This window comes from Cyprinus carpio, chromosome A5 (genome assembly GCF_018340385.1).
Source record: "Cyprinus carpio isolate SPL01 chromosome A5, ASM1834038v1, whole genome shotgun sequence".
NCBI lineage: Eukaryota > Metazoa > Chordata > Actinopteri > Cypriniformes > Cyprinidae > Cyprinus > Cyprinus carpio.
The window spans coordinates 21080349-21107283 of NC_056576.1; the positions used below are offsets into that span (position 1 = coordinate 21080349).

The 26935-nt window shown below is 37.7% G+C and overlaps 2 protein-coding genes and 1 non-coding gene across 6 annotated transcripts in view; 2 read left to right on the forward strand and 1 right to left on the reverse strand.

Annotated features, from left to right (window-relative positions):
- LOC109072416 (ectodysplasin-A-like) overlaps positions 1 to 17279 on the forward strand; it is a 35928-nt gene extending 18649 nt beyond the window's left edge. The window contains exons 2-8 of one of the 4 annotated variants that reach the window (XM_042756388.1): positions 10279 to 10342; positions 14227 to 14262; positions 14405 to 14572; positions 15120 to 15154; positions 15322 to 15373; positions 16017 to 16141; positions 16300 to 17279. In XM_042756388.1, the coding sequence (XP_042612322.1) occupies positions 10279 to 10342; positions 14227 to 14262; positions 14405 to 14572; positions 15120 to 15154; positions 15322 to 15373; positions 16017 to 16141; positions 16300 to 16560 (741 nt within the window). In that variant the 3' untranslated portion in view covers positions 16561 to 17279. Of the gene's footprint in view, positions 1 to 10278; positions 10343 to 14226; positions 14263 to 14404; positions 14573 to 15119; positions 15155 to 15321; positions 15374 to 16016; positions 16148 to 16299 lie in introns of all 4 variants that reach the window. The other 3 variants (XM_042756390.1, XM_042756387.1, XM_042756389.1) reach the window with 3 other exon arrangements.
- A 4157-nt stretch (positions 17280 to 21436) lies between these two features.
- Positions 21437 to 21508, reverse strand: trnap-agg. The gene has a single exon. It is a non-coding gene; the product is annotated as a tRNA-Pro (tRNA).
- A 766-nt stretch (positions 21509 to 22274) lies between these two features.
- wnt11f2 (wnt 11, family member 2) lies at positions 22275 to 25213 on the forward strand. Its single transcript, XM_019088658.2, has 5 exons — positions 22275 to 22508; positions 22848 to 23083; positions 23396 to 23673; positions 23874 to 24166; positions 24425 to 25213. The coding sequence occupies exons 1-5, from the start codon at positions 22432 to 22434 to the stop codon at positions 24597 to 24599; spliced, it is 1059 nt and encodes a 352-aa protein (XP_018944203.1). The 5' UTR covers positions 22275 to 22431; the 3' UTR covers positions 24600 to 25213.
- The last annotated feature ends 1722 nt before the right edge of the window (positions 25214 to 26935 follow it).

The following is a 26935-nucleotide window of genomic DNA, read 5'->3' on the forward strand; positions in this document are numbered from 1 at the left end:
CAAAGCATCTGTCTTCTTGTGTTTGTGTGCGTGTGAATTTGAGTAAGATGGGTGTTTTTCAGAAATGGCAGCTCTGTCAGTTTGTTAACTACATCTTCAAAACAGCTCTTTACATCTTTCATTCTCTTTTTGCCTCTTAATCTCTCTCCTTTTTGCATCTGTCCCCCAAAACATAACAGTTGAATCATTTACTGCTGCTGAACGAAGCTCTAATTGGGGTTGTGTGTTTTCAGAGCTTTTGTTTAATTCATTTGGTGTTTTGTCTTGTCAGAAGTATATATCGTCTGCGATAATATCGTAATTGTTGTTTTAATGATGTGCAAGTTGACATTATCGAGTATTTTGCAAAAAACCAAACTAAACACCTACGGAGTGCACACATACATTACGTGATGAAGTCTAGTGGGTTAAACAGTGCACGTGAGCATTTAGAGAGTGTTCTTTCACTGCATGATTCAGTCTATTTAAATGCATTAAGACCGATCACAAAATTCAAGATATGGGGGAAGAAAATTTACATATTTATATCATTCCATATAGTTAAAATCACACGAAGAGTGACGTTTTTTTCTTCTTCAAAATAAGCATGATTACAAATGTGATGTTGATTTTATACAACAGTTCAATAAACAATAAGTTAATATTAAGAGACTTACATTTTAGACACCATATTGCATTTTTTTTTTTTTGTTTTATTTAACAAAACTAATTTAATTCAGAAAAGACAGAACCGTTACCGTTTTGTGTCTCTGAGCAAAAATGAAAAAAATGGCATTATTAAAGGTAAAAATGCCCATAAAAGGTAAAAATCAATTTAAACATATATGAAAAGATTAATTTCTGTTCACTGATGTGAACTGACCACTCAGAATGAAGAATATCAAATTGCAGATGTCCATGGTAGTCAGATATCAGCACAATAACATACTCGACAAAATATCGTCTAATTATCGTTATCGAAAATATCCCAAAAAATATCGAGATTTTTTTTTATTTTTTATTTTTTCAATATCGCACACCCCTAGTCAGATGGGAAACAGACTGATCTTCTGCCCAGACCATAGAAAGTGAGATTTTAAACCACACTGATTCACTTCAGAAGTGTATTTCTATATCAAGCATTGTTTTGGTCACATGTAGGTGTATTGTTAAATGTTTAGGATGGTAAAGCTTGCTTTTTTTAGTTCATCTGGGAATGTTCACTGAACTGTGTGTACATATATCATTGAGTTGAATATGAGAGCTCAAATCTTTTTCACAAACGCGCTGAAGAAGCAGTCATCCCCGCTCCTGCTGTTATATACAGAGCTCATAATGGAATCCTCTGAGACCTCCGCTAAACTTGAGCAACATCTAAAAACTTCAAAAAAATTAAAATAGCCATTCTTCTCAATAAATCAATCACTAAATTATGGTTTACTATTTCAAATAGTCTTACAAAAACCCTCTGCATTGAAATTGAAATCCAATCCAATGGAGAGCTTGTGAATCCAAATTGAACTGGAAATTTATAGCTCCTAAAACGTATTTGACCTTAAAATCAGCAGAATGTGTATTTTGAGGGAAAATGGAGCTTATTTAGTAGTTTATTTAATGTACTATAAATTATTTTCATAACAAATAAGCCCATTTCCCCTCCACAGAGGAGTGCCACTCTCAGTCAGCATTCTAATGTGATCTGATAGTACCTCGCCAACCTTTGATTTGTGTCAAGCTATCATTGCCAAGTCCATGACACATATACACTCTTAAAAATAAAGGTGCATTACGATGCCATAAAATAACCTTTTTGTCTAAACAGTTCCATAAAGAACCTTTAACATCTGAAGAACCTTTCTGTTTGACAAAAGGTTCTTTGTGGCGAAAGAAGGTAATTAAGAACCTTTGAATGAATGGTGAATGGTGGTTTTGGTGGACCAAAAATGGTTCTTCTATGGCATTGCTTGAAGAACCTTTTGAAGCACCTTTATTTTTAAGAGTATATAGTGATCAGCTTGCGTTGGAGATGAATGTTTTTTCTATTTTATTTTATTATTTGCATGTTGGAATGATGAAATAATGTTTTTTTTTTCTCCCATTGGATGTAACATGAAATAGAGCAATAATAGATGAAAAGATGGAGGGAAATGAATCCAACACTAACAGCAGTATCAAAGCAGGAACACATGCTTTGATCAGCTTCAACACTGAAATCTGCAGACCGAAGAGCAATTAGGTCATCAGAAGGTTGTCTTGTGTTTCCTTTTTTGTTCTTTTATCCAGATTTCTCCAAAGGTTATCTCATAGTTCGGATATAAAACTGATTAATAAAATCATATTTATAGTCTATCTGGTTAGTTTATCTTCATAATGAAGGAAGACAAGGTGATGTGAGGATATGTAGATATAACAGGAGAGAAGAATGAAGAGAAGATTGGTCTATTGATGAAGAGGCCAATCAGAGTTTTTCACAGTTTGCACCTTGTGTGTCTGTGTATGTGTGTGTGTGTGTGTGTGTGTGTGTGTGTGTGTGTGTGTGTGTGTGTGTGTGTGTGTGTGTGTGTGTGTGTGTGTGTGTGTGTGTTTGTGAGTGTGTATGCACAACTCATCCAGTTTTGGTCCCAGATGGGCTCCAGCTGTACGAGTAAAAACCACACATCCAGCTGTCCATGATGTGTGTGTCACACTGCCATCTAACTGGAGAAACTCACCGCTTATGAGGTGAGAACATGTTGAGACCACTGTCACATAAGGTCTGGCACTCTTCTTTATGTGTGTGTGTGTTTTACAGAACTACCAGCCATTTTAACCACCATCGCGGCATTAGCATATTGAGCTATACAACATTGTACAATGAACGTGTGTGGTTCATAATCCTTCACTTTATAAACCGTCCTGCACCAAACTCAAGTCTGCATTCCTATCAGGTCAAACACTGCTCTGCCCTGCCATTCAGTATTGTGTGCTCAGAAACACACTTTGTGTGTGTGTGTGTGTGTGTGTGTGTGTGTGTGTGTGTGTGTGTGTGTGTGTGTGTGTGTGTGTGTGTGTGTGTGTGTGTGTGTGTGTGTGTGTGTGTGTGTTTGAGAAAATATAACTCTTGCCAGAGAACATTTGATTTCTGATGTGCTCTTTAGCCAAAGCAAGCAGAGCTGTAATCAGATTGCCACAGTAAAAAGATCCCTCCACTGAGGGAGTGACATCATTAACTGTTGTGAAGCTCTCTCACTCTCCTTCCCAACCTGACACAAACCGTTCGACAACCTTGACATACTTTGCTCAAACTCTACCAGAGCCTTTTCTTTTAAACCCTTTTAGAAAGTTATCTGCGTTGTGTAAAGCCATGTGCTCTGCGTAAATGAACCTTAACATCATATAAATGCTCTGGATGTAACATAATCACAAAAAAGTATTTATGTTGCTGTTGTGTTAATGACAGATGACAGTGTCTATAAGGACAGGCTTACTGTATCCATGTTGATTTCATATGGTTTTGATAACACTTATAAAAATGATTTTTTTTTAGCATAATTTTTTATTGAATGAGGCCTTATGACATTTGCAGACAAAAGTTTGTAAATAATGAACATTGAAACAATGTTGTCTATATTTCTTTAAGGACAAATGCATCTCCCTTGCATTATTGACATTGTGGCCAAATAAATAAATAAATTTATATATATATATATATATATATATATATATATATATATATATATATATATATATATATATATATATATATATATATATATATTTTTTTTTTTTTTTTTTTTTTTTTTTTAAGAAAACAACTTTTATCAATAACATTTATCAATATTTCTTAAGGCTCTAACTATGTAATTTTTATTATTAAACTCTTAGCTTAAATAGCTGCAAATGATTGTCTAATGATAGTGATGACGTGAGATTTATGATGGACCGGTCGTAGAGATGGTCCCACTGGAGCGGTGTAGGATTAACTGCCTCTCACAACATAGTAATGGTGATAGAGCTGGCTGTGATCTCAGAAACTCTCCATTTCCTGGAATACATCTTCCAATCTTTCAGCCAGAGGCCCAGATCCTTAATCACTAAACTACCACTGCAGTCTGTCAGATTCTCCACTTGATTCTAGGCATATGTCTCTTCTCCCCACGTCTACGAAATGTCTTCATATGCAAAGTTATTTGATTACATTACGATTGAGCATCACACTTTTATACACATTTTTCACACACACTTGAGTGAGTGTGTATGTGTGTGTGTCTCTAGAGGATTGTATCTCAGTAGGAGTTTAATTGTATGATATCAAGTGAGCTTCATTGGTCCAGGAGGACTGTGGCCATTCTCAACAATGAGAACATCTGCTCAAAGCGATTGTTGTCTTGCTCTGTGATTGGGTCATAATGTCAAACTATCAAACAATTTAATTTATCCTGACATTATTTCCCTTCTTCTTCTAGAACGTTCAGAATTTATCATGCCATTCTGTCAGCAGATCTCTACCCATGAGTGTTTCATTTGTTAATGGACAATCAACAATATGCGGATGGTTTATTGAAATATTTTAGAGATGTTTATTGTGCATCTGGTATCTTGTGGGGGGGCTGACCATTTGATCTTTGAGGTTTTCATCACTGAAGTGATAATGGACATGATTTGCAAAAAACAAACTCGTACTGCTAAAAACATAATAATTGAGCGCTTTCATAATAGATCTTTTGTGCACATTTGAGTCTGTTTGTCATCAGAGTTCAGTTTGTTTGGTTGGAGTAAAAATAGTTTTCTAAACTTAAATGCACATCAGTGAACCACACGTGGTCTTTATGTAATAACCTGTAATAGCCAGATATATTTTGGGATTATGTGAAAGTGAAAATAAGATTAGCACGGAGTGATTTTCCTTCACAAAATTTGTTTGCATACAAACCAAAATTCTTGCAAACCCTGTAATGAATCCCAAATCTGACAGAAACTACGTGATTCAGGTTACTTTAACATCAAATGGAGACCTCACAGAGGAAAGAAAAATCAAAAGTGAGATCTCTTTAACATCTCAAATATTTCTCCTGGACAGAAATGAGGTTAAGATGGAGATTTTTTTCTCGAGTCTCCTGCTTCTCAAACTTGTCTCCTGAGACAAAAACTCTAACACTCTCACATTTGTCTCCTTTAAAGTTTTAGAAGAGACCTCCTCATCATCACACACTGTGCTCAGGTTTTTCTCCTTAGCTAGAGACACTGGATCTCTCATATTGGTCTCCTTCAAAGCTTTATTAAAGATCTCAACAACATCACTATTATTACAGCTTTCACTGAGGGTGATATGGATTTAGTTTCAGCACTTTCTAGCACCCCCATTGAATCGTGCATGTACACTAGTGTTACATTTGTTAAAAAGAAAGTATTGATCTTATTCTAAACATCTTGCACTTATAAGTCTTGGGAAATGTGCTGTATATACAGTGCTGCCTGGGCATTGAAGATAAATATAAGCTAGTAACCCTTGATATTCTGAAATGTGTAATAGTATTTAAACTATACAGTTTTAGTAATTACAATATTTGTTAAAGTTTAATGTTTCTCCTAAAATAAAATTGAAGACATCTTAAGACAAAGCTGATTATCTCATTGAGACATATAAGAGAATCAGCCCTTAGTATCCTGAGCATAGAGTCACCTGTCAGAGCCATAGCCTTGTGGGCAGCGCATCGACGTGAAAGCACAACTCCACCTCAGACAACATGAGTTTAAATCCCAGCTAAAGATACTTTCCTGCTTCTGTCCCCTTCTCACCTGTCCAATCGTTTCCTGTTTCTACTCCGACTGTCTTTACCGTTAAAGGTGAAAAACCTCAATGTTATCAAGAAAAAAAGAAAGCGCAACCTCTGAGCAGTGAAACATTTTTATAACGGGGTCTTGAAAGAGATTACAGCAAGACAATAAAGAAATCTCCCATGTTCCTTACAGTCCTTTCTCATTTCAGACTCCTTTCTCTCAGATATGTCTCATGTCTCAGTTGTGTCTACTTTTATTTCTCCTAAGGAATTAGGAGAAACATCTGAGACACTGTTAATACTAAAATGAGATTCACAACTAAGTTTCCTGAATTTAGAGCAAACTCTGAGCAATAAAATATTCCTTTAATGCAGTCTGGATAGAGATTGCAGCAAGTCAGTGAAGAGATATTCTATGTTTCTTCCACCACATTCTCAGTTTTGACTCTTTTTTCTTTTTTTTTCTCAAATATTTCTCAAGTTTCATTTGTGTCTACTTCTCTTCGAATTTAAGGAGAAACTTCTGAAATGCTGTTGATACTAAAATGAGAGATATATGAGAATGTCATCTAAGTCTCCTGAGCTTAGGAAGAGCAACCACTGAGCAATACATTTTTATGGGCATACATCAAAACCAGTATAATCTGCTTCACGATCAAATTACTTTTGAGAACCTTTTTAATTCAATAAAAAGTTTAATCATTTAATCACACAAAAAGACTCATAAACTTCATACACTTTCATGGGGGTTTGTGCCTGAAGTGTTCATGAGTTTAGAATTTTGTAATTTTACGCATATAATAACAGTTATAGTTTTGACAATAAATTATTAGCTTTTTGGATTGTGCTGATTTAATGTATGTTAAAGAAAGGTTAACAGAAATATTTTTATACTATACCAAAATTAGAAGAGTCCCTGCATAACTAACAGCATTAGATGAGAGAGGATTTCCTTCTTATGTAAGCAAAATGGACACTGTAATCAAAATATGCCTAAATGAATTAGAATCAAATTGAGAGCTTGTAAATCAGAATCTAATTAAACATCTGACACAGATACGCTGCTGTCTCCTACTCCTGAGTGCTAGCAGTGGTAGTAATGGTGATGATGATGCAAACTTAATGCATTTCAGACCTAGTTAAAAACCCACAGTGAAAAGTGACCAGCGGGGGGAGAGAAGTGAACTCCGGTTTGGACCCAAACACAAAATGCACATTTAAAAAAACACATTACACTGTGAGAAGTTTTTAAATGAATTGATGTTTTTTCTTGTGTCAGAACAGGTCAACAACAGGTTAAAACTGTTTGTGGAGAGGGAAAGTTTAGAAAAAGAATTGCCCCTAATGTTTCAGAAAAACAAGGATAATGTAAATGAAGTGAAGTGTAATGTGAAACACACACGCTTTCTCGTGCCGTGTTTGTGTTGCTATTATGTGTGTGTGGTCAGTCTGATTAAAAAGGTCGTTTTTCTCTGGCTGTCAGCGGAAAGAATGGAAAATGTCAAAATAAGTATGAGTGGAATAGATGCTACCGTTAGCTCAGACCACACACACACACAACTTCTTCAACACGCAATGTCATACAATTCAAACAGAAATAAATTAGGCCTCATACAGCGTGTACCCTTACTATAAATATTGTTTCAGAGCAACACATGTGTATGTGTGAGTCTACACATGTACTTATGAGGGTGTGAGTGTATCTGTCCTCGGTGACAACGGACAAACTAATCACATGCATGTATTCATTATGCAGCAGCGTTTATCAGTTGGCAATCTCTTGTTTTACAAGCATGAAGAAATGTACACACATGCAGACACATTTGAGGGAAGCAATTTTATTTTGATGGAGCATTTGACCAATCAGGTTGTGGGTGGTCTAAAGAAAGACAGTTCTCGCTCCCTCTCTCACTATAACTTGTGTCCTCTAGTGAGTTTGGTAACACTTTATATTAAGCTTTAGTTCGATTATAACCATGCATTTGGTACATTATTGTTCAAAAGTGTAAGGTTTATAAAATGTTTTTGAAAGAAGTTCAATATACTGTAAAGAGTAACAGTAATATTGTGAAATGTTATTTCAATATAAAGTACGATTTTTTTATTTTTTTATATTTTTAAATGTAGTTTTTTTGTGTGATGTAATTGATATGTTTTCAGCATCATTACTCCAGTCTTCAGTGTCACGTGATCCTTCAGAAATCATTCTAATGTGCTGATTTGGTACTTTTTTTTACAATTATATAATGAATAGAAATCTTTTGTAACATTATAAATGTCTTTATTGTAACACTTGATTAATGTAATCCTTGCTGAATAAAATTATTTTCTTTCAAAAATGTCTAACTGATCTAGCAGTCAGATATATCTATATATTTATGTATTGTACATTTTTAGTTTGTGAAAACTAATGCATTAACTGATGTGAACAAACTGCACTTTTTTTCTAGTGTTACCATATAAATGATACTGCAGTGTGTGTGTGTGTGTGTGTGTGTGTGTGTGTGTGTGTGTGTGTGTGTGTGTGTGTGTGTGTGTGTGTGTGTGTGTGTGTGTGTGTGTGTGTGTAAAAGAGAGACAGATGAGATGTCTCGCACTAGAGTCGAGTTACAAGGTCTAGACTGCACAGAGCTGTTTCTCTCATACACACACACAGACACACACACACACACACGCACGTCTTGCTAAATGAGGACATACCATATAGACCTCTATTGTTTATATTTAAAGATAATTATAATTACTGCAGTCTAACCTAAACCGTACATCTAAAAGATATTAGAAATAATATTAGAAACACATTCTTTGCTTTATTTATAAATCCCTTTTACTTTTGATGCCAACTCCGATGTCCGCAAAGGCAGGTTTTGTGAGATTTGGTCCATTTGGTCCCTAAAGTACATGTAATTAAACCAGCATACTCTCTTTCTTTTGTTGCTTATCATAATTGCAAATAAGCAGATCATTGTAAGCTTGGAGAAATGTTTTCAGTGCTCTCTCTCTCTCTCACACACACACACACACACACACACACACAGACTCTGAGCCAGAACATCATGTCCAAAGGCTGGAACATCCTCTGGCAGGAAGACAGGCCTACAGTGTCTGATTTCAAACACAAAGTGGTTTAAAAAACAAAGTAAGGTGTTTACAGATCTAAAAGTGTCATCTTACTGGTTAAAACACACACATACTCACATTCACACTTACGTGTCAATGTTTTACGTGGATGAATGTAATACACTTGACACCCAGTGCACTCTGGGGCTGAACTTTGTGATTTAGTGGCTTCTCTAATCACATAAATAACAAGAGTTTTACCCAGACACAGCTGTATGACCCCACTAACCCTGCTCTATGAGCCTGTGTGTGTGTCCGTGTGAATTCAGACTCCTTTCTCTACAACAATTCTGCAATCAAGCTATGAAGATGACAATGGCAGTCTAGGTCTTGTAACGTGATTCTACTGTGAAGAACAGCAGGGTCATGTTCTCTGTCTTACTGACACAGACACAGACAATGTGCTACTTGCAACTGACCCAGAGTTACTCTTCTCTCAACCTTTTCATTCACTGTGTAAACATACATGGGAACTCCAGACTGTCCTGAAGTATCCTGACCTGATAGTTATCACTGAATTTAAGATGTATGATGAGCTGTGTGAGTGTGTGTTTCCACCGACTGCCTGAACATCCTCTTATTGCAATCTCAAAGAGTCACAGATACAATAGGAGTGTTTTATATGCATACAAAGAATAAAGAACTGAAATAAAGAAAAATAAGCAAAAGAAAGGAATGAAGAAATGGAAGGGGGAAATATATGGAAGGCACAAAAGATGAAAAAATGGAAGGAACAAAGAAGGAAATGAAAAAAAATTAAGGAAGGGAGAAATTGAAAGGAAGGTAGAAAAATGGAAGGAAGAAATTAAGAAAAAATTGAATGAATAAAGAAAGAATAGAAAATTAAATGAATAAAGAAAAGGGGGGGAAATAGCATGAAGGAAAGTATGAAGAAAAATATGAAAGGAAGGAAAACATGAAGAAGCAGAGGAAGAGAAAGTTTGTACTCTTTCAACCTCATCAATTTAATAAGAATCTCTGTGCTTCCTCTGTTTGTGTGTTTAAGGTTTGCAGCACTATTACTCTGTACATATGCGAGATAATGATAAGAAAGGTATTTCCTTTCTAAATAATTTATTAAGTTTATGGGATTTTGTGTGTGTTTGTGTGCTGGATCATCTCACTGGAATGCCTTACTGCTGTAAATCCACATGGTTTCTCAACACACACACATTATGCTCATTATGTTCAGAGTGTTGTCTTTCAGCAGCGTGTGTGTGTGTGTGTGTGCGCACACATGTGTAGTTTTAGTTTACATGGTGACATTTCTTTTATGAAGAAGTGGATTAGTTTCATTGATCATGTCTTGGCTCAAACTCAAGCTGGAGTTGAAATGTAAAATGCTTTGAAACAGCACCATGAATTAATTGTATTCTTCTGCACTGTATATTAAAAAAACCTTATTCCTTCATCTTCACAGAGCAGATGGAGGGATGAACACAGAAGAGGGTTGGAGAGAGTCATTCATCGTACCAAACGTTCAGGTAAAAAAAAAAATCTCTTTTGTGTGTGTTGGTATTCAGGAAATTTAGAGCTTAAATTAAGACAGTGTGTATGCGTGTGTGTGTGTGTGCGTGTGTATGTGTGTATACAGTACGTGAGTATAAAGTCTGTGAGATTGCCAGCGATTTCTCTTTCATGTGGTTTAGAGTTCAGGACGAGATGCATTTCCTTCATTTGATCATGCTACCTCTCACTCTCTCTCTCTCTCTCTCATTCATTCCTTCCATCTTACTCATTATTGGGCTATGCTGTGCGTACCAGTAGTTTATACACGAAATCCCTCTCCTTTTTCCATTCTAGTACCTTCTAACAAACTGATATTGCTCCTCTCTCACTCTTTTTCATTGGCAAACTCTAGCTTTGGTTACCTACTCCTCTTTCCATAGCCGTGATTGGCTCCAGTTGGCAGCGGTTTGATTGGCAGGTGGTTTTGGCTTTGATTATGGCTGTGCAGTCACTGGCTCTGATCGGGAGTTCTACTGTTTCAGCTTTTGCACCTGTGTGCATCATGTGCCAAAATAAATACCAATACAACACAGATAATTTGCACGCATACTACACGCACATGCCATCTCAAACCATGCTGAAGCAGATGTCTGGAGAGCAAGGTTACTGATGATGATACATATGCAGTTGATGATATAGTGCGGTTTAATGTAAACAAATGAGATGCAATTATTTAAATGTATATGTGGATCAGTAAGGAATTATATGATATCCTTAAAGCTTTATAATTGCACATTGGAGGAATGACATGAAAGGTTGTACTTTAAATATTAAGACATTGCTTTCTTTGGTCCAATTTAGTCGTATTCAACTACATCAAATTTCAACCTGAATATGTAGTACGATGAAGAAGATTAAAATATTTTATTGTATAAGTAGTACTAGTAAATTATTAGTGTTATTACTACTGTTATATACTACCAATTTAAAAGAGATGGATGTGTTTTCACTGAAATCTCACATTTTTCTGAGATTAAACGAGAATATGAGGTCTACATAAAACTCCTGAGAGCAAATTGTAATGTTTTTCCCCAATAAACTGTCATTTCAATCAGCACTAGACAGTTGTGCAATATTATGTTGTGGTAATGTGAACGCGTGTGAACGGTAAAATGCACTTCTTTTTTAAAAACGCCCATCTTGGCAAATTATCAATTTCAACACAAAAGGAAGTGACTGTGGTTCGACTGGTATTGAGAATAACAAACTTTACCCTTGCTGTAAGCGTGTCTTTTTAAGTCATGTAAATACATTTACATGAGTAAAATGATTTATTCATTAGTGAATCAGACCCAGTGTGTCTCAGATTATTGTTGTGTCTGTGTGCGCGAGTCTTGTGCAATAAATTATACATTCAATTCTTACACACACTAGTGGAGTGGCACACTTAGGTGTGCTGCAGATGCGCTTGGATGGAAACAATGTCTGTAATATGCTGAGGTGTAAATTTCTGTATATTTGACAGCAGTGTAAATACAGGAGATTGTGTACAGCTCAATGTGTGTATTTGAAACCATAGACCTCACTTATCACTGTGAGCTCATTTTGAACAGCGTCCACACACATAAGTCACATTGTAGTTGATTTTGTACTTCTGTTTAACTAAATTTCCATGACAACAAATTTTAATTGATTAGATTTGAGTATAAAATCCAAGCATCAGCCTGTGTTAGGTGAGTATTGTTGCAAACTGTGTGTGAGCATCTGTGTGTACTTTAATAAGGATGCCATTTTTAATTTATTCTTGTGATCAAAAGTCATACTGTCATCTTCCCAATTCTCAGATTCATGGGTCAAACCTCAAGGCAAAGTTTATTAGGCTCACTTTGTGAATGTACAGCTGGGGTTCGGTGTGTTTGTGTGTGCAGCTGCATATTTGGTGTGAAATATGGTTCCAATATTGTCTGTCTTTGATGCTAATTTGTTCCATTCATTAAAGACTTTTACCACTCTTTCTTTTTTCTCCCATTTAAAACAAACACAGACATATCTAATGTCCTGTAACCCGCCCCCTAAAAATTCTTTTGATGAACATGCACATCCAGAGTAATTTTTATATTTGTTTTATTTATATTTCAACATTTCAAAAAACTTCTGCTTGTTATATAATTATTATAGTTGCTTTTTTAAAATATCTCAGGTGCATCTACATTCATGTGTAAAACTGGAGTCAAAAGTTTCAACTACAATATAAATGTACCTTTTCTCTTGATGTAAGCTCTCTGAGGCTCACGGTCTCCACCAGAGGGAGTTCTTTCACTCTGTTGATAAATCTGCTTTGCCACTGGTTTGACAATTTCACAAAACCTGAGATTTATAAAACTTATATTTTCCTTATGTTTAGCAAACATTTTGTAAATCAGGTGAGTGGATTTGCGAAATCTGCTGGAACAGTTCGCAAAAGTTTGTTTAAATAAGTAAATGTGTAAGGGGGTTATAAAACAAACATAAAACCATTTTTGGAATAGAAATAAAGACTACATAAAAGTTTTACAAAACAAACCAAGGCTTTGTGAAGTGGGCTGGATGATTTGTGCATACTGAGAACAGAATTCACTGAAAATTTCATGTTTGCATGTCTATTTTATTTTCATCTTTATTTTGAAAACCCGCAACTTAAATACACTTAAGTAATAAAATAAAATGATTGAAATATTAGACATTTGATGTGTGAAGCCCCTGACAGTTCCGTTTAATGCATTTTTATGGGCCATTGTGTCAGTACTGTGTTAGTGCAGGAACACAAAGTCAGTCTGGCTACAGTTTCCACTTCAGTGATCAGTAGAAAATTTACACAGACATCCGTTTTAAAATAAATTGTTACTCTAACTGAATTAATTATTTAACCATTTTATCTATCTGCTCTCTATGGCCAATAAAATCACTTGTGTTAATTGCACCGTGCAATTGCAGCTGTGGGTGTTATGTGAATAAAATAAATAAATAAACAACTATTTGGTGAGTGAGTTCATCCCTGATTGTTTTATAAAAAAAGACAGGAACATCTGCAGGGAGGTACTAAAGGCAGGTCAAGTTCTTTGCATGCTTATTATGTGTGTCATGTTTTGTTTTTGTTGTGCTTGCTTGATTTTATGTATGTGCATGTTGCCCCCCCCCCTTTCTGTTGTTTTTCATATAATGAGAAAAAAGGGAAGATTAAAAGAAAAGATTAAAGGCAGCAAGTTGTTTCTTTTCACTTTTGATATTCTGTGTTTTGAGAAAAAGGAATATCGCGTGCGAAGCCCACCAGACAACAGAATGAAAGCAGCAGTCATTTACAAATGTGTTGAAGCAGTTTTGTTGCAAAAAAAGACCCCCGAATACTAGCCAACGCAAACACAAGAGTGACCTCAGACCTTAGGAACACAGATCTGTCTCCTGAGAGTCAGGGCATGCGTGTGCGTGTGTGTGTGCGTGTGTGTGTTTAGGCTAGATTTTAAACTATAAAACAGTAGATTTTGTCAGACTTGTTTATTACGGTTGTGTTGGATTTGTTACACATTCACACACACGCACACACACACACACATAAAGACACCCTTATAAGATATTGTTTGACACTTGTCTACAGTACATTTGTTGCTTCAGTATTATAGTTTGTTGTACAGTGAGAAGTGTGTGTGTGTGTGTGTGTGTGTGTGTGTGTTAACTGTAGACACCAGCAGAAGCAATGGTCCTTCAAATTACATTTGAGGTTTGTTTTTCTGTGGTCATGTCAGTGTCCTTATTGGTTTAGCTACTTTGAAACACATAAAAAGTCTTTAAATCAATTTCTTTTCTTTTTTGCATTTGTGATTGTGAATGTAAAATGATACATTTCTAACTGATTATCTTTTCCTGCTGCTTACACCTGTTACAGAAACTAATGGAAAAAAGAAAGGAGAGAAGAAAAAAGGTAATTTCATCATTTTCACTCTTTGAGGGTTTTTTTTTTGTTTTGTTTTTCATCAGTTGTTTCTAGTGCTTTAATGTTTTAGTTTATAGACTGACATTGCATTCCTCACTGTTTGGTTGTTTGTTTGTTTTTATTTCTTTAGGCAAGAAAGGACCCCCTGGCGCTCCTGGACCTCCAGGCCCACCTGGTCCACAAGGTCCACCTGGAATACCAGGGATCCCGGGTATCCCAGGCAGTAACGCGATGGGTCCCTCTGGCCCACCCGGACCTCCAGGACCCGCAGGCCCACCGGGACCACAGGGACCTTCAGGTTTATACAGTCACTTGCCTCTACACACAGTCACAGCAAGCTGCAAGTTTAAAGTCACCTTGAAATCAAAATGGACAATTCTTGTTTATGGAATGCCATTTTTTTATTTGTGTGCCCTCATAATCTTTAATCAGAATAGAATCAAAACTTCCCCTTTGCAACAACATCTCTTCTCTGACAATAAACTCTTTCCTTCAGCAAACTGTCACTCACACAAGATGGCAGCAATAGCAAACAACAATGATCCAATCAATTCCCAGTGGACAAAATCAGGTCCCGTAACAGGGGAGAAAAAATTTGATTTCCATATAATGCAAATGTTAAAGGCCTGCTTACATCAAGAGCAATGCAACAGAGCAACACAACACAATTGCAAAATCAACTGAAATGATGGTTCATTGCTGTGCAGGTTTTTGCAATCCATAGGAATTCATTGTTTGAATTGAAAGCCTTGTTACAGCAAACATTCACTGCTGGTGTGAATAGATCATAAGCAACCAATAATAGACTGAACGCAACACATTTCTTTCCCCCTGTGTGTCAACAGGTAGCGCAGATAAAGCCAAACACAGAGAGACACAGGTATGCACCATCTCCTGATCTCCACTGCCACACTGCTCATCTCTCCATGTTATATTCAGACATGTGTAGATCAGACACAGTTTTAGCATGCTAATGAGTCTGTGCATCAAGAGTATGTAGAAAATGAGTTTTTAGAATTTGTGAATTTAAACATGATGTTTCTGTAGCCAGCTGTGGTGCATCTTCAAGGTCAGGAAACTACTATCCAGGTGAAAGAAGGTAAGAGTTAAATAATGATCCCCCACATACACATAACTACATACATATGCTTCATAATGCTTATTGATATTGTGTGTTGGAATGACTTTAATTTGTTAAAGGTTGTAAGAAGGCTATGGTAAATTTGCTGCAGAAAAAATACACTACCATTCAAAAATTTGGAGTCAGTATGAAATTAAGACTTTGATGTAACAAGGACACATTAAAGTATAAAGAAGTTTTAAAGTATAGACATTTATAATGTTAACAAATAATTTTATTTCAAATAAATGCTGCTATTTTGCATCACATGAATAAATGACATTTTAAATTGAAAATAAATTAAAAACATTATTTTAAATTTCCAATTGTTTAGTGTGTGTGTGTGTGTGTGTGTGTGTGTGTGTGTGTGTGTGTGTGTGTGTGTGTGTGTGTGTGTGTGTGTGTGTGTGTGTGTGTGTGTGTGATTTATTTATTTATTTTTAATAATGAAATAATTAATGGAAATGTATAATTTATTGGTGTTAGGGTCAGTGAAAATGTTGACAAGGCAAGTAGAAATCGGAGAAAAACCACCTTACAGTTGAGCCCTGGTGTGTGTCTTATCTATGTATCGCTACTGTCATAACAGATGATTGAGTATTTACTGGTGTCTGTTTCTGAGATTTGTCAGAAGGTGTGTTGAAAAATTGGAGAATGATCTCAATCCATCAGAGAGTGTTTAAAATGCACTCCCGCTCTGGAGAGCTGGAAGTCCTACTTGACGGAACATACTTTATATATAGTCAGGTAGAAGTGAGTACAGTCCCTGGACTAACTCTACTGCTTATACACAATTAAATACAGTATACATTTCATACAAATACAATAAAACATACTTTAACATGATTAGAAATCAATAACCACTATCCCAATTTGCTTTCTGTGTGTGTCTGTGTGTTCAACAGGTTTATTACCTGAACTTCACGGACATTGCGAGTTATGAAGTGATGGTTGACAAGACTCCATTCTTGCGCTGCACGCGAAGCATCGAGACCGGCCAGCGCAAGTTTAACACCTGCTACACCGCGGGTGTGTGTTTGTTGCGGGCCCGCCAGAGGATCTCCATCCGCATGGTGTACGAGGACACGTCCATCTCCATGAGCAACCACACCACCTTCCTCGGCAGCATCCGTCTAGGGGACGCCCCGGCTGCTGGACACACCTGAGTCTATCGGCGTACAGGTGGACCCGATCAGACACACAGATCACGCTGATGAGGTCACAGACCACGCCCACTGAACTCAACTGAGCCAGTATGCCTCATTAGCCACGCCCCAAGGACACAAAGCCAACAATTTATGATCAACGGGCTTATCTACATATCTGCCAAGCGTCAGGCAAATGTGACAATGTAGCATCACCGACACTGACAATAAGGTCCAATTCTCTCTGAGCACTGAAACAGCCTCCATCATTCCTCAGACGTTAGCAACACTACATTTACCACAAGTTATCAAACAAATTAAATCAACAGGGTGGCTTCCTAGATGCATTGTGTCTCAGCCATTCTAGCAGCTTCCACTGTTCTGGTTTGTGCGACAGGATGAGCTCAACGCCCTTACAGCTGCTGTGTGTATGTGGTATCCAGCGAGGACGTGCACCTGCATTGATTGCAGTGACTGAAACTGCAAAAGGAGTGAGATACTCTATTCATTCAATGCACCGTTAGCTACCTGCTCAATCCATAACAGACACACACTTCAGTAGATTCAACACCACATAAATAGTCAACCCGTGTACTATTTTATTAAGCACTGATAATGGCAATGTATAAAACAGAATATCTATGTTCAGTTATCTCTGATCTTTTACAAATGCAGTCAAGAAGCCCATTTTTATTATGAAGTCATGAAATTCGGAACATGTACAGTTTTATGGTCCTTTGCTCTTTACCTGTCATCACCTGTGGGAAAGACTGAGTGTATGCAAAGATGGCAGTAGTTCAGGCACTGAAACTGATGATACTCCATAATGATTTCTAGCGTCCTCTTCAACATCATCCTGAATATGCAATACAATACCGCATGCCTCCTGTAGGGGACAGTAGTGCTTCTCTATAGCAAATGTAGCACTGGCAAGTTTGATTAGAAGAGATAGGTTGTGTTTGGAATAGAGTACTGTACTTTGGTTACTTTTGATACAGTACATAGTATGCATGCTGTATACTAGTTTATTACTAATATATATATGCACACTACTGTTTAAAAGTTAGATTTTTAGGATTTTTTTTTTTTAATTAAAGAGAAGTTCACACAAAAATGAAAATTCTGTCATTAATTACTCATCTTCATGTCGTTCAAAACTCGTAAGGCCTTCATTCATCTTTGGAACACAAACTAAGATATTTTTGATGAAGTCTGAGAGCTTTTTGACCCTGCATAGACTGCAACGTAACTGTTCAAGGCACAGAAACGTAGTAAGAAATAAAACAAAAATAACTACTTTATTCAACAATTTCTTCTCTTCCATGTCAGTCGACGCATATTCACAAGAGTACCACGACGTATAAGCGTGTGATTATACTGCTGACGCAGAAGCGTTCTGATACAGAACCCAGATGTGCTACGCCTTGTTTGCAAGCAGAGGAAAGCACAAGCAGGCACTGTGGTACTCTCTTGAATGCATTGAAGACTGACATGGAAGAGAATAAATTGTTGAATAAAGTAGTTATTTTTGTTGTCTTTGTGCACAAAAAGTATTCTCGTAGCTTCATAAAATTATGGTTGAACCACTGATGTCACATGGACTATTTTAACTGTCCTTACTACGTTTCTGGACCTTGAACAGTTACGTTGCTGTCTGTGCAGGGTCAGAAAGCTCTCAGATTTCATCAAAAATATCTTAGTTTGTGTTCTGAAGTTGAACGAAGTTCTTGTGGGTTTGGAACAACATGAGGGTGAGTAATTAATGACAGAATTTTCGTTTTTGGGTGAACTATCCCTTTAAGTTTTATTGAGCAAGAATGCACTAAACTGATCAAAAGTGACAGTAAAGGCATTTATAATGTTACAAAAGATTTATATTTCAAATGAATGCTGTTCTTTTGAACTTCCTATTATTCATCAAAGAATCATGTGACACTGAAGATGAGTCAAAATTCAACTTTGAATAAATCACATTTTCAAAATATAATCAACTAGGAAATACTTCTTTTAAATTGTAATATTTCAAAATATTACTGTTTTGTACTGTATCTCTGATTGACTTCTCTCGACCCCAAACTTTTAAACAGTACTGTATGTGCTGAACACTATCCCACAGATATCCTCATTATTTGATCTGGTGAACTGCACAGTATACAGTAAGCAGTAAGCTAGTATTCCATTCCAAACATCTGAGCCTGTCTTTCACTCCAACACACTGATAAAAATCAGAGTGTCATGAATCAGCCCTTGAGATTTCTCCAGCGCCTGACTGACAGCTCAGGATTGAGGATCTGAATGGTTTGTAGAGAAAGACTGAATTATGTGCAAGTATAGGAATCAATAGTTAATAGGAATCAGATCCTCACAGTGAGAACAAACTGTTTTATTGTGTGTTCAAAGGTCTTGGAATAAAAAAGAAGCATGGGAATTATCTGGAACCTTCTGAAGAAAGTGTGTAATCTGCCCTCAGGTTTCCTCGGCATGTTCCCTCTCTCCACATGAAAATGTAAAAAACATGAGAGTCTGAATGTGATTGTGCTCTGATAGATTTGTTGTTTATATCTCTCTTTTTCTTCCCTTAAACATCACATATGACCGACAGCTTGTTTTAGTTTTTGTTTCTGGTGTGTGTGTGTGTGTGTGTGTGTGTGTGTGTGTGCGTGTGCGTGTGTGTGTTTGTGCGTGGGTGTGCATGTACATTTCTCTCTCCACCTTCAATACCACGACTTAGGTGTGAACCCCCCAACTGCTCCCCGGGCGCCGCAGCATAAAATGGCTGTGTGTGTTGTGTGTGTTCACAGTGTGTGTGTCTTTTAGATACAAGTGTGTGTGCACTTCGGATGGGTTTGCAGAGTCTGAATGTTTGTATACTGTATGTAGTCCTGTTTTACTGAAGATAATGTATATTTGTAAACCATACAGGGAATGTATATATGTACATAAGATATTTTGCTCTTTTGTAAAGTTCTTTGTCATATTAAATTGTTTTTGAAAGATTGTTTTAAAGTGTGCATGAATTTTCAATGTTCCCTAAGAAAGAGTGAATCACAGTGAGAACTGCAATTTTGGGCCAGTTGGTGTGCAGTGCCACCTAGTGTTCAATGAAAAAAAAAACTTTTTCCAAAACCTTTAAGTTCAGACATATAATTCAAATATGATCATCAGTATATGCTTGTAGGCATATATAGCGATGTGTGTGGCCTAATTTAATCAGATCTAAAAACAGTGACTCTATTTGTGTACATGTTGATTCAAGCTCTCAGTAGAGAATCCAAATCAGTTTCACTAAACATACAGCTGCTTCTTTGCTGTTCCACACTGTCTAGTACAGAAACGTCCTTTCTGCCTGTGTGTATTCAGTGTTAAGTGGTCTAATAACATCTGACAATTTCATTCTTTCACAAACATGAAGGTTTTGTCACCTGTTTCCACATTCCTCTGTCTTACTGTCTGCATTGTACACACAAATGCAAAAGACAGGATCTCTTGGTGCTAAGCTTTTGTCTAAAATCTCAGGACAATTAAATGAAAGAGCACAAAACAAGCAAGCAAAAGCCCCTGACTTCTTCAAACAGGTGAACTCTATACACAATGGTTTCTAGGTGAGATTCCATCCGTAGCTCTCTCATGTTTCTGTTATTGTTCAGAACAAAAGATTCACTGAAGTCCAGTTTTTTGATGACTGGACTGGATTTGCTATTGCTAACTAGGCTCTCTTCTCTCATGCCTCATAGCCTACTAATATTCTAAACCTCTATAGAGATGTAGGACATCAGATTACTTAAATAATAATATGTTTTAGGCTTCTGTACAACTACTTAAATGACATTTTGGAAGGGAATACCTTCCTCGGACCATATGGTTGTTGGTTCCTCATCACATTTTGAAGTAGCTCTTGATAAAAATTCCACACCCAATGTTGTTTTAATTGAATGATTACAAATAATCTTCAATGTGGCTTTCTCAAATGAACATTTCTGATCCAAGAACACATTTGTCGATTATGTGAATTTTATGCTGTTAGTGCATATTATGTAAATGTACTGTACTGAAATTTTGGGATTTCAAAAGGTCAGCTAAAGGTCAAACTGAATTGCAGGATTCCATGTCCATCCCAGGCTCTTTGAAAACAGCGAAGACAAATACACACGTGTTTCGTTTCACTTATTTAGGAATTATTATAAGACCTGTTGTAACCTTAGAGAACTTCGTTGGTTTATTTATTTTTGTAGTGATGCCGCCTATTTACAGCACACAATGCTCATAAACCCTGATGATTAGGCCTCCGATTATGGCAGGATCTGTTGATCGGATTAGCAGCCCCGTGAGGCATTTGTATTATTCTGGCTCCATTAAAGAAAGGAGAACTGGTTTGTTTGATCTTAATCCTGACTAATTCATGCACTCGCATGCACATCAATTAAAATTCCAGCTTGCAGTTTCGGCCGCTGATGGCCCATTTTAAGATCAATAAGCAGTCTATTCATGATTCGGGTTTGTCCCGACACATTTCAGTGGATTCTATTCAAGGACGAGTCGAATCAAAGAGAAGATTTTCTCGCCTCTCCGTGGAGTGGCCGAGCTGCCTGCTTGTAAAGGTGAGGGGTATGTTATTTCTGATTGTCTCGGTGAGTATGGCCGCTCTGGGAGCTGTGAATATTCACAACTACGTGATGATCAGACTAGAGTGATTAGCACTGTCTCAGCACCGCTATTCACATTCCGCCACGGAGGCGCATTCAGCTCAGCTGAATAAGCATCGCTTGATCTTTCGATTAAAACAGATTTGTGCTTATCGAACAGTTTTAATGCACGGACGCTATTTAGCGTTTGTATTTGTGTTCACTCAATAATAAACAATATCAAATCAGACACTGTTTTGAAAAACTGAAAACTAGGGCTCGTCCGGGATTTGAACCCGGGACCTCTCGCACCCTAAGCGAGAATCATACCCCTAGACCAACGAGCCGCCGGGCGTCAGAAAAAGCAAACAATTCATTTAAAGCATAATTGTTTTCTCTAAGATTTTTTTTTTTTAAATAAACTTAAATGATTCACTATTTGAGGTAGATTTCACTTCAAGCGGTGCAAAAGTGTAAAATTGTGCTTTTCAAACCGAAGAGCGTCATAAGAAACTCGCGAATACTGTAGAGTTGAGATGTTGTTTAGAATAAAATAGAATTATGGATAATTGACTTTTAATGCCTTCGGCAGCTTTTGCCCGGTTAACTTTACAGTGACCTAGTGCTGTTTTAAGATGTTTGCGCTTGTAAGACTCGAGCAACGAGAAAACTGCTTATCTTCTGGGAAAGGCCGAATCAAACTGATTTGGATGTAAATGAACGGGTGGTTGATCCCGTTTGGACGGAAATCTTCAAAAGACTAAAGCCCAGTTGTTTCCTTTGGGAAGGTGCACACCCTGAAAAGCTAAGGGCTTTTCTTACACACGTTGTTTGCTCACCAGGTTAACTTTACATGCGCAAAGAAAAATAACCCCAAACAAACCAATTAGTTTCTCATGAGAAGTAATATAAAACAGTGTTTGTTCGGTCGCCTGGCAAGAATAAGACTCACTAAACCTGACTAATTGCGTCTTGATCTGCTTGATAACCAACACTTTACTGAGCTTTGCTGTTTGTTTAACTGTCGTGACCAGACAATGGGGTATGTTTCAGTGTTTTCCCTCCTTTAATTTGACTGTAGTAGTAGGTAATCTCTCCGCGCGCTTCTTGAAAATGAATCGTGCGACCGCCCACGCGCGGAGGGGCGGGTCGACACCCATAGCTTTACTATGAAAGAGAGACACTCGGACCCATTTCAGCGTAGGCCTCAGGTAGTGCATCTTGGCCACTGCATCAAACCGGACTCCACTAGGATTTCCAAAAAAACAGAATGACAGCATACGGGAATTTTCTTCTATTTTTCGTCATGTCTTTGAGCGTGATATCATGCACAGGAATATCATGGCTGTAAGTATTTTTATTCGTAAAAGCAATATAGGGAAATGGGATGAATTAAATGATATTTCATAAAAAAATAAAATAAAATAAAAAACCTGGGTGATTTAGAAACGCTCGTAGTCTTGAATGTCACATTGATTCGAGAACCGATCAAGTTTGATTCGTGAATGAATCATTCAGGTCGGGTTCATTGAAAAGTTCTTTTTTGTCGTCGATTACCTTGTTGATTACCTTGTTGGAAACATGTCGAGTCATGTTTGTAATTCAGCATTATTAAATAAAAATTAAGTTATGTTTTGGATAATTACGGCAGTCTGGCTCAGTTAGGGTGTTTGCATGTATTTGCAGCGGTCTAACGGTAAACGGGAGCTCGGTCGGGTGGAATCAGACACAGCACTGTAAACTCCTGGACGGACTCGTGCCAGATCAGCATCAACTCTGCAAACGGAACCTCGAGCTCATGCACAGCATCGTGCACGCGGCCAAACTCACCAAGAGCGCGTGCCAGAGCTCCTTCAGCGACATGCGCTGGAACTGCTCGTCCATCGACAGCGCCCCTCACTTCACCCCTGATCTGGCTAAAGGTGAATATCTATATGGACAACTTGTAATATATAGTCTGTCCTTGTACATGTTGCCAGTTAGCCACATGCTCAGTAAATAAATATTTATTAAAATAATTCTGTATTGACATGATTCAGCTGTATTTATATCAGCATTGTACGTACTAACAGCCACTCTACTTTTAAGAATATAAGTATCAGCTATAGTAAAAAACACAAATTTATTACTTTTGAAAGAATAATATAAAAGTGAACACTCCACACCATATGCTAAGTTCAGGTTGCTAGTGTTTGCATAGGCACAGGTGATCTAACAATGGCATCTCTGTGCAGGGACCCGTGAGGCAGCGTTTGTGTTCTCTCTGGCCGCTGCAGTGGTCAGTCATGCCATCGCCCGTGCCTGTGCTTCTGGAGAGCTCCCCAGCTGTTCCTGTGCCCCAGCGCCCTCAGAGCAGGCGGCCCCAGACTTCCGCTGGGGTGGCTGTGGAGATAATGTTCGCTACGGCCTGCAGATGGGTTCAGCTTTCTCAGATGCACCCATGAGGAACCGCCGGTCAGGACCACAGGCATTTAGACTCATGCAGCTTCACAACAATGCAGTGGGAAGACAGGTAAGCTCAACTGCATGCTTAATTTCCATCAAAGGCTGGCTTAATTCATCAATTACCTTGACACACTCATCTGATAACGGAATACTTTCTGATTGTAACATGGAAACATGCAATTTCTTTGAAGCAGCTTTGAAACTATGGTGAAAAGTACTGTATAAATAAACTTTGTTTCATTATTTTGTTCTGTTGTTTTTGCGTAGGCACTGATGGATGCTCTAGAGATGAAGTGCAAATGTCACGGTGTTTCTGGCTCCTGCTCTGTGAAGACCTGCTGGAAGGGTCTTCAAGACATCAAGAGCATCTCAGTCGATCTCAAGTCCAAATACCTGTCTGCCACCAAGGTCATTCCGCGCCAGATTGGCACCCGCCGACAGCTAGTCCCCCGTGAGATGGAGGTCAGGCCCGTCGGAGAGAATGAACTTGTTTATCTGGTCAGCTCGCCCGATTACTGCTCACAGAACGCCAAGCAGGGGTCATTCGGAACCACAGACAGGTGAGATACGCATCATCAGTCAGGATTATTGATTACTGATGAGTTGAGAAAGAGCAATCAGTTCTCCGTCACTGTAATGAATGAGGGACTATCACTGATCTGACATATGGGACAGAGCACAAAGGAAAGAAAAGAGGCACATGAAGAGAATTGGTTAAACATTATCACACAAACAGACACAAAAACTGATTCTCACAATGCTACTGTTTGAGTTATTTGCCAGTAGTATGAATAATTTGCTCTGTATCATCTCTGCAGGCAGTGTAACAAGACTGCGACCGGCAGTGAGAGCTGTGGACTCATGTGTTGTGGACGAGGGTATAATGCCTATTCGGAGGTGCTGGTGGAGCGCTGCCAGTGTAAATATCACTGGTGCTGTTACGTGTCCTGCAAAACCTGCCATCGCACTGTTGAGAGATATGTCTGCAAGTGAAGAGCCACCTTATTGACTGTCTTCATTGACATAGAGAATGAGGCATGGTGAATGTGTACGATCTTTTTAGAGCCATATGTGAGTGAATAATCCTCTCGGAGTGCTGTAAGGATGGCATGAAAGTGAAGAAAGAAGAACCGGAGTTGAGGAATACAGGATGGTGAAAGAGTTAATGAATGGCTGTAAACAAAGAACCCTGCGGTGAGTCCCTCAAGGCACCCCGCAGAAAAGCAGAGTGATAAGTAGTGGCTGCTCACAGCAAAACTCATCAACTCCAGCACAGAGGAGGAGACATGGGGGAGGGTAGAACTGTGCTGGTAAAGAGTTACTTTACTGCAGTAATACTCTATACGTTACTGATCTGTTCAGATCTGTTTTGGTCAGATACATTTCATAGGTTACAGAGCAGTAAGAGATTGAATCAAACTGTTTTGTTCGGTTGACTTCAAAAGTTTTTTGTGCTCAGTATTGATTATGAAAGGCACCATTATATTCCATTGTATTCATGAAAAGAAAGATGAAGGCCATGCCTTTCACCCTGGGAAAACTTGTACATTTTCTGTAAAAATTCAAATTTGTATTTATTTTATTAAAAATATTTAATGTGAAAGAGACTAATTTGTAATTTTTCATCATTTAAGATTTGAAGGGATAGTTGGCCCAAAAATGAAAACTTGTCATCATTTACGCACCCTCATGGTGTTCCAAACGATGACTTTTTTCTTCTGCAGAACATAAAAAAAAAAATATTTTGAAGAATGTTATTAACCAAACAGTGTTGGTGCCCATCGACTTCCACTGTATGGACAATAAACACAGAGAAATTTCTCAAAATATCTAGCTTTTGGTTCCACAAAAGAAAGAAAGTCATACAGGTTTGGAATGACATGACTGTGTGTATATAACAACAGAATTTTATCTTTAATCTATCATTTTATAGCAGTTCTGTATGTGAACATGATCTGTTCTCTCATCAACATTCTTCCACATCAAAGACATTTTCAGGATATCAGTGCTATAGAGAGATTAAAAACACAGATAGTAAGCATTCAACAGAAGCTATGAGAGAAAGAGACAGAGGGCTAACCTATTCTGCAGTTCCTTTTGTCCTTTGATTTGCCTGATTTTTATCTCTGCATTGTTACAGCAAGACAAAGGCACACACAGACTTCTGGGCTGAGCCTCGGAGGGGGTTTAGCTTTGCTCAACAGCTTACAGTTAACAGTCTTTCAATTTTATATCAAAGGTGCTTTTTTATATAAAAAAATACACTGGAAGAGAAGAATGTTGAGTGATGTTGCTAAAGTATTAGCAGTTATTTTCCCTTTACAAGCATTTATCTGAAGTAATTCCAAGACTTTAATCACAAGGATTTTATCAGCCACAGGAAGCAATAGATGCTTTAGATATCTCAAGGATGAAGGAGCGTAATGCCGTTTCTTTCTCTGTCTAAAAATATCGATCTGTTTTTCCGACATGAGATCATTCTCTCTTCTTCTCTGTTGACTGTGCACCTGGTGTGAATCTCTGTGGAATGCGGCTCTTCATTTAACCGGGTCCCGTGTATTGTTTACTGAGAGTATAACACCACACTCCCACACAATGAGTATTTACACACACAGTCTGAGGAAGAGTTTATTAGTTCTTGACTGTTTGCTGAGTGACTGTTTGTGAAAACAGATGCAGGACAATCCCACCAATCTCTGCTGACAGACTCATCCAAACCACTTTTTCACACACACATTTGTTTTCCTGTCAGAGTGGGAACTTTACATCGACTTCTTGTCATTACAGCTTTTATACAAAGAAGATATTTTCTATCCCCTAATGCTAAATTATTTTCTTATGGGGACCTTGGCATGGTCTTCGTAATGCTGGTTTTTGCTATCAGCCTGAGCTACACACATAGACAAAATCTTTTTATAACGGTGCATGCGTTTTGCTATTTTTTATATTGACCTAGACCATAAACCTTCCCCTTTCAAAAACCTTTCAGCTTTTCGGTTTTAATTCAAAGGTTTAGCTCCTTTATTAAGCCCTCCTCATGGCAGGAACATCTAGTCCATTTGCTATCTGACCTGTAGAGGTTTCCATTTGAGCTCTGGGTGAGTGTGTGTGTATGAGTGTGTGTGTGGCACCTGTCCCCCATATTGCAAATGACAAAGCAAAGGGCACAAAAGGGTGTAAATCTCACAGCATAGCTGGACACACACATGCACACACACACATACTGAGAATAGATCTGCAAGTGACTCCAAATATGTAAAGAATTGAAAGCCTGGCCTGACAAAAATAGAACCTAAAAATCTTTTAAGCTGCACAACATGGGTGAAAAA